Source organism: Delphinus delphis, chromosome 3 (genome assembly GCF_949987515.2).
Source record: "Delphinus delphis chromosome 3, mDelDel1.2, whole genome shotgun sequence".
Taxonomy (NCBI): Eukaryota; Metazoa; Chordata; class Mammalia; order Artiodactyla; family Delphinidae; genus Delphinus; species Delphinus delphis.
The window spans coordinates 13,530,360-13,540,878 of record NC_082685.1 but is presented as its reverse complement, the minus strand read 5'-3'; the positions used below and the strand labels follow the sequence as shown (position 1 = coordinate 13,540,878).

Genomic DNA, 10,519 nt, shown 5'->3' with positions numbered 1-10,519 from the left:
GCGGGTTCTGGCGCGCTCTGGCGGCCAAGCAACTCCTGACTGACGCCGCCAGACCCACATGTGAAACCGAGGACTCCATTTTTCATCTGGGCAACGGCCATCTTTGTAGAGACAATGGTCCAGATTGTAGTTTCTGCTCTCCTCTCCTGACTAGCTAACATATGAAGTGAGCGCAAGGGATGAGGGTTTATAAAATATTCTCTTCTTGAAGACAAAAAGAAACGGCTAACGCCCTTGGCTTGGAGACCAAAGCAGCATCTCCTCTACCAAGATGGCGAAGGAGCCGAGACGTAATCAGCACGCGCCCCCCTGGGGCCCAGCGCGCAAGCCCTGCGGTGACGTCACGGAGGTGCGACCGGGCCGGCGCCGGGGGAAGGAGGTAGGAGCGGCAGCGGCGCGGGCGGAGCCGGGGGGCGGGGTGCGGGTGGGCCCAGCGGGGCTGCTGGGCCTGGGACCACCTCCCCGGGAGGGCTGGAGATGGGGTGCTCGGAGACGGAGGCGTTTTTGACCACCGTCTCCAGGGCTCCCGCAGGGGCTATGCCCATTTCCCGGAGCGGACGATTGAGACCCGGAGGGACAGCGTCGTGCTCGAGGCCACCTGTCTCCGGTCCTGCTCCTGGGCAGCTTACAGGCCTGGGGGTGACAGAGCTGGGTACGGACGTCCCTGGCCTCTTGCAATGGGATCAGGGCTGGGGAGAGGGACGACGGGCTGGGGGAGCCTAGAAGGGGTAGCGGGAGGACTTCTTGGAGGAGGCAGCGTTGAGTTTCATCTTTTATTCTCTTTCTTACTTTCACATCCAGTCAACCACGAAGGTCTTGATTCCCCCCTAAGTGTACCCACTGCTTAGCCAAAGCCACTCCGTAGACCCCCTGTTTGAGCTCCATGCTTCTGTCTCAATTCTCCAGTTCACCTCCTTACCAACCCCAGAGGGCTCTGACGCCCTGTGCACCTTCCCATACCCTGGAATACAAATCCCCTTCCCAGCCTGCCTCCCCCACACCCCTGGGGGCTTGGATCTCCCCACTCCCTTAAGTCTTTCCTTTGATGTCTCCTCCAGGAAGCCCTTTGACACCCCCTCCCCATCCCTCCCCAGGCTGGGTCAGAAGCCCCTCTCCCGACTTCCTCAGCGTCCATATGGCCCCATTACAGCTCTGATCTGGAGTTACCACTCTTATTGTCTATCTCCCAACAAGCCTGGGAGTCCCATTCTGTCAGGAAGCCCATGAGCACTGCCTCTTTCCCCAGCATCCCACACATACTAGGTGTACAGTGCGTGTTTACTGAATGACAAAGTGTATGTGTGTGAGTGTTTATCAAACAGAGGAGAAAAGCTGTCTGTATTAGCTCTGGCTGCCATAACAAAATACCACTGACTGGGTGGCTTAAACAACAGATTTATTTGCTCACAATTGTGGAGGCTGGGAAGTCTATGATCAGGGTACCAGCCAGTTTGGTTCCAGATGCAGGCTTTCCTCCGGACTTGCAGATGCGCACCTTCTCACTGTGTCCTCACATGGTGGAGAGAGCAAGCTCTGGTGACTTTTTCTCTTCTTATAGGGACAGCAGCTCTACTAGATTAGGGCCCCATTCTTAAGACCTCATTTAACCTTTATCACCTCCTCACCGGCCCTGTCTCTCTCTTTTTTTTTTAAAGTATAAGGTACCATTTTTTTTAATTAGTTAATTTATATTTTGGCTGCATTGGGTCTTCGTTGCTGTGCGTGAGCTTTCTCTAGTTGTGGCGAGCGGGGACTACTGTTCGTTGCAGTGTGCGGGCTTCTCATTGTGGTGGCCTCTCATTGTGGAGCACAGGCACTAGGCGCACAGGCTTCAGTAGTTGTGGTGCGCGGGCTCAGTAGTTGTGGCTCGCGGGCTTTAGAGCACAGGCTCAGTAGCTGTGGTGCACAGGCTTAGTTGCTCTGCAGCATCTAAGAGGGATCTTCCCGGACCAGGGATCGAACCCGTGTCCCCGCATTGGCAGGCGGATTCTTAACCACTGCGCCACCAGGGAAGTCCCAGCCCTGTCTCTAAATACAGTCATATTGAGGGTTAGGGCTTCGACATATAAATTTTGGAGGGACATAAATATTCAGTCCTGGCCTGAAGAGGGGGTCAGAAAAGCCCTGTCAGGCTTTGGGATGGAATTGGGGGTCTTAAGCAACACGAGGAGGAGGAGATGCTGGGGCTGAGTCTCTGTGAGTGGGCAGGTTTTCACAGGAAGAAGGGACAGAGGAGGGTGTGTCGGGTGAAGGCATAGCAAGAGCAAAGGCTCAGAGGCTGGAGAGGGAAGTGAGTGGGAAGAGAAGTGAGAAGCTGAGTTTGGACACAACACAGAGTGTGAAGTAAATACTGAGGGAACCCTGGAAATAGATGCTTGTTCATTCATTTGCGCAAAACATTTTTTGAGCCCCTACTCTGCAGGGCACTGACTGAAGCAGTCCCAGCCCTGCCCTCATAGAGCTCCCAGCCTGGTGGGGAAGATGGACATTTGTCGAATAATCCTGTAAATGAACATAGATAGCAACCTAAACAAATACCTCAGAGAGAAGTTTATGGTCTGAGAGTCAGGGGGTGTGTCAGGGAAGGCTTCCTGGAGGTGGCAACACCTGAGCTGAGCCCTGAAGTTTAAATAGGAATTAACTGGGTAAAAAGAGGAGCAAAAGTGGTGGGCAGGGCAAGTGCAAAGGCCCTGAGGTGGGAACATGTAGGCTTGAACAGGTAGGCTTGAAAAAAGGCAAGGAGGTTGGTGTGGCTGCTGCTGAGAGAGTGAGGGGGAGATGGAGGGAGAGGTGGCATGTGGGGAGTTTCCTCACCTGACACTTAGACTGTGACCCCCACCCACTTCTTAGTGCTCTTCTGGGAAATCCAGGTGAGGTTTTCTGTTGGGTACATTGTAGATGCTCAGTAATGACTGCTTGATTCAGGGGGCCCAGGAGCAGCTGGGAGAAGTACAGGATCAGGCTGGCATATCCAGCCCTGCCATGGCAGCTCTTGCATCCTGTGCAGGGAGGGACTGGAATCAACCCTACTTCTCAGATGATGGGAGCCCCCTCCCCCATAAGCCACACAGCTAGGAGGTTGGTGGTGGGGGGTTGCCTGGTGGTCCTGAGTCAGGATGGCCCCCACATTCCTTCCCCATCATTCTCGATGCTGGGCCTACTTCTCCAAGGTTCAGCAAGGGACTGAGCTGGAGATTCTCAGTGGGGAGAGGACAACCAGGAGTGATGGACATCAGCCCATTTCCCAGATGAGGAAAACTGAGGCCTGGAGAGCTGAAGGCTTGCCCTGACCACACAGTGCTTGTGTCCTCAGTCAGCACTCTGGAGGTGGGGTGATCTTAATTTCTTGTCTTCCCTTCCTCACCTGAAAGGCAGGCTTTAGAGGTGAGACTCCAGGCTCAGCCCTGTGCAACTTAGCCAGGTACCTTGACTTCCCCACCTTCGAAAGGGAATAAGGACAGTCCCTGTGTTTAAGGCTTTGAGAGCTTTCAATGTAGTTGGGCCATATAAAATGCTTAGTAGGGGACTGGGTGTGGGGAGGGTGGCACCTCCCATTTGGTGTCATCATTTCCCCAGCACCCAGTATGGGACTCACACAGACCAGCTGGACAACAGCTTTACGATTGTTCTAAAATCTCCTGGCTGTGTGAGCCTGGGCTGGATCACTGGGAACAGTTCATGGCAGCTGCTTACCCAGGGCGAGGGGGATTCGGCCTCAGGGCTGTGGGGCCGGGACACTGAGGCCTCATAGCCGGCAGAGTGGGAGGGTCCACACACAGACTGGCCCGCAGGGATCTAGAGCAACATGACTTGTAAGAGCTGAAAAGTAGAAACAACCCACGTGTCCATCATGGACAGATGGATAAACAAAATGTGGCCCATCCGTACAATGGAATATTATTCAGACATAAAAAGGAATGAAGCTCTGACAGATGATCAAACATGGATGAACCTCGAAAACATGATGCTGAGCGAAAGAAGTCCAGAATAGGGAAATCAATAGAGACAGAAATTAGATGAGTGGTTGCTGGGGGAGGGAGGTGGGGAGGGACTGCTCATGGGGACGGGTCTCCTCTGGGGGTGATGGAAATGTTCTGGAGCTAGACAGAGGGGACGGTTACACAACATTGTGAATGTGCTAAATACCACTGAACTGTGCACTTTAAGATGGTTCATTTTGTATTATGTAAAATTCACCTCAGTAGATTTTTTTTTTAAAGAGAGATTAATAAATAAAGCCCTTGTTTTATAGACAGAGCTCCCGAGGCCCCAAGGGGGGCGTGAGTCTGGGGCTGCCAAGGGTGGATGCCCCAGAGTCACTGGTCCCTGCCCTCCACTCACAGCGTTCTGAGGGATGCCCAAGAAGTTCCAGGGCGAGAACACTAAATCGGCAGCGGCCCGGGCACGGAGGGCTGAAGCCAAGGCAGCAGCTGATGCCAAGAAGCAGAAGGAGTTGGAGGATGCCTACTGGAAGGATGAGGACAAACACGTCATGAGGAAGGAGCAGCGCAAGGTGGGTGGGCCCTGGGCTCCCACGCCCCACCCATGGGCAAGGTGGGCGGTCAACACAGTAGAAGGCGGTGAGAGGCCCCTGGGTCTTTGGCCTGAAGGGTGAGGAGTCATTGGACATGGAGCAAGGGCAAGAAGGGAGACAGAAACAGAGGCAAAGTCTCGTGCAAAAGCCCTGGGGTGGCCAGGACTTGGCACGTTTAGGAAATGGCAAGCCCTCCACGAGCTTGTCTCTCTCCTTCGTGTGATGCCAGGGCTGGTCTAGACTGGCACAACCTCACTCTGGAGCGATTCCGCACCCAGGGGACACTTGGCAACATCTGGAGACATTTTTGGTTGTCACAACTGGCAGCTGGAGGGTGCTACTGGCATCTGGTGGGCAGAGGCCCAGGATACTGCTCAACACCTGGCAGCGCACAGGATGGCCCCACAGCAGGGTGAGCCAGCCTGACGTCAGCAGTGCCGAGGCTGACACATGCTGATAGATCCTGTTTCAGACCTGCTGACCTGGGGCCTGGAGGCATTTCCAGGTGTTTATAAGAACACAAAAGAGGGCCAGGATGGTTGGCCGTCTCCTGCGGGGGCCCGCAGTGCCACACACACAGTGAGCGGGTGCTTAATTGGTGTCTGGAGTGGTTCAGGGCTGATGCTGACCCTCTTGGCCCAGTAGGTGGCACCAGAAACCATTCTTAGCCTCTTCTAGCCCCCTGGGCTGGTGATAGGCTCCAGCTGGGACTGTTAAAGGTTCTGGAATAGCAGTGGTGACACACCATCCCTGCATGCCCAGTTCAGGGGGCGCCTGGGCACTTTTGTGAGTTTTTCCCATTGTCTTTCTGTGCAGGGCTGGATCCTGCCTTGTTTTTAGTCGGAATTGAATATCACTGGTTCCCTCCCCTCAGCGCCCTCAATGTTGCACTGGGTCCATGGAGGTCTTTAAATTTCCTTTTTGACTGTCAACATTTTGACAATATAGGAAAGTTGAAAACCCAAAAGGAAAACTAATGTCTGCCAGGGATCCATTATCTAGACAGAAAAGCCGGAGACCTTTCCACAGTCTGGGAGTGGCAGCAGCCCAGCCCAGGGCCCCAGGAGCCCTCCCCAGGCCTGCATCTTGGGCCTCGGTGTCATCCCCATCCTCTAAATGAGGAAACTGAGGCACAGACAAGACAGGAAGTCCAGGTCACAGGGCTGTGAGGAGGGGCTGGAGCTGGGCTGGAGCCGGGCTGGAGCCAGGCTGTCTGGTTTGTGATGAGGTTTGACTAATAGCCTTGCAAGCGTCCATGCCCCAGGGGTGTGGCCCAGGGAGCATTTGCCTGTCCACTCCCCTGTGTAGCACACACCTGGAAGAACGCACAGGGCAGAGGTCCGACAGGCAATAGGGGCCAGACAGGCTCTCAAAGCTACTCGACCCTGTCGCTGTAGCACAAAGCCACCGTATGCAAATAGGCTAAAACTTTACCAAAACAGGTGGAGGGCCAGAGTTTGCCAACCCCTGCTCTCTAGAACATTCCCAGCCCCCATGCCCCTCCCAGGCAGTCCCCCCGCCTGAGTGTTTTCCTTTTTTTTTTTCGGCTGTGCTGCAGGGATTGAACCTGGGCCACAGCAGTGAAAGCGCCAAATCCTAACCACTAGACCACCAGGGACCCCCCCCCCCCCACCGAGTGTCTTACCTGGAGCTGTTGATGGTTCTCCCTCCCCATGGGGTGGTTTTCTGGGTTTTGTTTATCCCTCTTCCTGCTGATGAGTGAGGGGGGCCCACAGTCTACACAGCACACCCGGTCCCTCTTTCTTTCCTTACGTGACAGCTGCTTTAAAAAGATACTGTTTTTATGAAAAAGAAACAAATCCACGTTTGTTCCAAAACACTAAAAGAAAACGAGCATCTCCCGCCCATGTGACACCAAAGGCTCTTCTCACCCAATGCCATACCCTAAAGGCCATGCCCTCCGTTAAATGGGGTCACACAGCCAGATTTCTGCCAGCCGCCAGCCATCGGCCTTGGGCTGGGCCGTAATTCATCAGCCCGCCCAGAGGTTGGCATTTCGTTTCCATTTGTTCCATATTAAGCAACTCGGCAGTGAGCACCTGACTCTCTGGGTTCCATCTCAGTTACTTATGAGGCTCATTCTTGATGGCTGCAGAATATTCTGCCGCAGCCTCATCCTTCACCCATCACCAGATGCTGCCAATTGCTAACTGGCCTTTATAAAAAACTGCGAGCGTCTTTTTCAAAAAAGTCTGCCGAACGTCAAAGTATAACCGCTCATGTTCCCGCCTCAGTCCCATGTCCCTAGAGACTAATGGCCCCATTCTGCATGTCCTTCCTGAGATTGGAGCCTTCTGGAATTCATTCACTCATTCATCCAGCACACTACTTAAGCACCTACTGTGTGCTGGGCCAGGGCCTGCCTCCTGCCTCAGGGACTAACCAGATAACCGGAAGACTAGAAAACAGGGCTTTGTGGAACACAGGAAAGAGCCATGTGGTAGAGCAGAAGGACAGAGAGCCAGGAGCTCAGGATGAGCCAGAGTTAATCAGGAAAGGAAGCTGGCAGTGGTGCTCCAGCAGGGCAGAACAGCTAGTGCAAAGGCCCTGAGGCAAGGCCGTGCTGTGGACAGGGTGAATGTGGGCTGTACACGCACTATGCAGTGGTCGGGGAGCCTCAGGAGGACATTACCTCTGACCGATGGGGAAACTGAGACTCAGAGCACGATGGCCCTACCCCAGGTGTCTGACCACAGACATGGGATCCTCGCAGCTGTGCCCAAACAGCCTTGATCTTTAACCACCACCCTCCCCGTCCCCCCAACCCCCCCCAGCTTTTTTCCTATCAGGCAGGCAGGTTGGAGGTCAGAGGCCCAGTACGTGTCCTCAGGAACCTCTTTTTCTGGGGCAGTTAGCCCTGTCATGGGGGACACTGCAGCTGTAGGGACTGTCCCTGAGGCCTGGCGGACAGATGGCAGAGTTGCAGGCAGTGAGTGGGCAGGTGGGAGTGCCTGCAGTGCAGGGCCCTTTGGGAGTGCTGGGCGGGAGGCGGCAGAATATTCCAAGCCTACGGCCACACAGCCACACTGCACTACAAAGGAACCAGAACCTCGCTCTGTCCCTGTAGTAGTGGAGGGGCAGCGACCAAGGACAAGTCCTACAGGCCACATGTCCCCTCGACCAGCTGGCATCCAGGCCTCCCTGGGGAGTCAAGGTGGGATCAGTCCCAGCCCCTGTGATGCTCAGCTGGGAACACTTCGATGGTGCCTCCCAAGGGCTCCTGGCTATAAAGCCAGAAGCGCTGTCCCAGCTGGCAAATGGGTCCAGACCCCAGTGGCTCCTGTCACCTTTGGAATCCAGTACAAACCCCTCCCCATGCCCTTGAGGCTCCCCATGGTACCACCTCTGCCCTCCCCACGTCTTCGTCCTCCACACTTCCCCTCCTCCCTCCAGCCACACCAGCCTCTGTGCTGTTCCTCTGTCATGCTAGGTGGTTCCTGCCTCAGGACCTTTGCACCCACCATTCCCACCACTAAGGACTCTCCTCTTCCCCAGCTCTTTTCCTGGCTGGCTCCTCCTCCAGCCCAGGTGTCATTTTTTCTTCAGGAGCCACCCACCCACTGCCTTGGCCAAGGTTCCCTGTTGTTCCCTAGTCATATAGGATGGGAGCCCCCAGGTAGGCTCATTGTGCTCCCATCCGTGTCCCCTACGCCCATCATGGGGTCTAGCACACAGCAAGGCCTCCATCCACACTGGTTGAGATGGAAACTGGACCCCATGCCAGTGGGACGGGGTCCACTCCTGACTCCCAATCCCCCAGGAGGAGAAGGAGAAGCGGCGCCTGGAGCAGCTGGAGCGCAAGAAGGAGGCACAGCGGCTGCTGGAGGAGGAGGACTCAAGGCTTAAGGGCGTCAAGGCCCCGCGAGTGGCCACCTCCAGCAAGGTCACCCGCGCCCAGATTGAGGAGACGCTCCGCCGAGACTATCAGCACAAGGAAGCCCCGGACCCAGGTGAGGGCCTCGGCCCACTCTGGAGCTGCCCTTTTACCTGATAAACAGTAGGCAGTGGGCCTACCCCCTGAACTGAGTCCAGACCCCACTCCCCACCTCCAGAGAAGCTGCCTGGGCTCTGCAAGGTGAAGGGTGGGTGGGCGGTGTCTCGTCAGGCCTGGCTCTGAGCACGGACGCCATAGGCACACAGGCGTGTAATTACTCTGCACCTGACCCTGGCCTGTGCTCCCCGGGGTCCCCACAGCTGATGTGGTGCCCCGAGGTGAGGAGACAGCAGCCACGTATGAGGTGCCTCCTGAGTGGTGGGCTGCCGGGAAGTTAGTTTGGGGACTGGGCGGGCAAGACTGGCCCATCCCGAAGGTAGGACTGGGCGGGGAGCTCAAGTTGCGTTTCCATTCTCCCGCATCCTTCTCTGCCTGCCTGCCTCCCTCCCTTTCTCCCCTACTTCTTCCCCTATGGTGTCTCTCATCTCCATGGAACTCTGCGTCTCTGCTTATTTCTCTCTGTTTCTGGTATGTCTCTGTCCCCCGGTCGCTACCGCCCCCAGCCGAGAAAGCCAAGAGCCACTTGGAAGTGCCGTTGGAGGAGAATGTGAACCGCCGCTTGCTGGAGGAGGGCAGCGTGGAGGCGCGCACCATCGAGGATGCCATCGCTGTGCTCAGGTACGGGGCAGGGCCTAGGTCTTTGGGGTGGGGCTTGGGGCCCAGAGGGGAGCTTGAGACTCTGGGGGCGGGGCGGGCCACGCCCCAGCCCCCCTTGACGCCTGCGCCTTTACCAGCGTGGCGGAGGAGGCGGCAGACAGACACCCTGAGCGCAGAATGCGGGCGGCATTCACTGCCTTCGAGGAGGCGCAGCTGCCGCGGCTCAAGCAAGAAAACCCCAACATGCGGCTGTCACAGCTGAAGCAGATGCTCAAGAAGGAGTGGCTGCGTTCGCCGGACAACCCCATGAATCAGCGCGCCGTGCCCTTCAATACCCCCAAGTGAGCCTGGAACTGCGGGAGACGCCCCGTGGCGGCCAGGGTCACGACCCCACACGCCCTTACGCTGGGTCAGCTCCGAGGGTTACAGAGATGTCTGGGGGCCGCAGCGCGCGTCCTGGGGGCCAGGAGGCATCACTGGCCACACCTCCCGCCCGAGGGTCCCTGCTCCAGTGACACCCCTCGCCCTTCCCGCACGCGCCAGTGCCCTGGGGCTGAGTGCCCAATAAAGGCAGTCGGTGAGGCAGAGTGTGCACTTGAAGTCTACGTGACTGGGTGGGTGGTGGGAAAGAAGGGCTGGAATGAGGTGGAATGCACAGGCCACAGCCAGAGAAGACAGGGGCCCCCAACCGCGCTCCTGTCCTAGCAGGCTAGCTGAGAGCTGTGCTCAGCTCCCGGCTGCGCCAGTTATTCAGTGAGAGATCTGTACCATCATCCCCTGGAAGCCTTGCTAGAGGTAGCACAGAGAGGTTAAGGCACTGGCTCCAGGTCACACAGCACTTCAGAGGCGGAACCAGAGGAGAGCTGGAGGCGAGTTGTTGGCACCCTGAGATTCTGGTTCAGAGTCAGCAGCCAGGTCACATACTGTGCTTGGGGTCAGGAGATGCTGGAGAGGAGAGCTGGAGGCGAGTTGTTGGCACCCTGAGATTCTGGTTCAGAGTCAGCAGCCAGGTCACATACTGTGCTTGGGGTCAGGAGATGCAGGCTGTTCTGCTGTTATTCCAACACGGGAGGCATTTGGAATAACAGGGCAGGCTTCCTGATGGAGGATTTCTTTAGAGCAGGCCTTAGTGGAAGATGAGTCAGTTTCCGTCGCAGAGGCAGGGCACTGGGCAGGCAAGGGCCTGGAGGCTGGAGTGGGCAGGTGGATCCGGGTAGAAAGGAGTATCCCATCGGAGGCCGAATATCTGGGAAGGGCTGGGTGAGAGCTCAACTTAGTTCTGGCTTCCTACAGCTTAGTTGGCCTCAGGGAGTCAGTAGGGAGGAAGGGTAGCTGGGAGATGGGCCCAAGTGTCTGGGGCGGGGTCCACGCAT

The 10,519-nt window shown here is 56.5% G+C and overlaps 1 protein-coding gene across 4 annotated transcripts; it reads left to right on the top strand.

Moving 5' to 3' along the window:
* Positions 1-336: 336 nt before the first annotated feature.
* On the top strand, positions 337-9,733 carry CCDC124 (coiled-coil domain containing 124). Of its 4 annotated transcripts, none has more exons than XM_060006678.1 (5): positions 337-379; positions 4,344-4,513; positions 8,316-8,505; positions 9,053-9,167; positions 9,284-9,733. In XM_060006678.1, the coding sequence occupies exons 2-5, from the start codon at positions 4,355-4,357 to the stop codon at positions 9,489-9,491; spliced, it is 672 nt and encodes a 223-aa protein (XP_059862661.1). In that variant the 5' UTR covers positions 337-379; positions 4,344-4,354; the 3' UTR covers positions 9,492-9,733. The 4 variants fall into 4 exon arrangements, with proteins under 4 accessions (XP_059862661.1, XP_059862658.1, XP_059862659.1 ...); XM_060006675.1 differs by having other exon boundaries at positions 354-379; positions 4,253-4,513; XM_060006676.1 differs by lacking the exon at positions 337-379 and adding an exon at positions 488-652.
* The last annotated feature ends 786 nt before the right edge of the window (positions 9,734-10,519 follow it).

Bases quoted from the DNA above. Each gene is read 5' to 3' on its own strand.
- CCDC124 (XM_060006678.1), top strand. From the start codon at position 4,355: ATGCCCAAGAAGTTCCAGGGCGAGAACACTAAATCGGCAGCGGCCCGG. The intron at 4,514-8,315 runs GTGGGTGGGCCC...CCAATCCCCCAG, and splicing joins TGAGGAAGGAGCAGCGCAAG to GAGGAGAAGGAGAAGCGGCG. The intron at 9,168-9,283 runs GTACGGGGCAGG...CGCCTTTACCAG, and splicing joins GATGCCATCGCTGTGCTCAG to CGTGGCGGAGGAGGCGGCAG.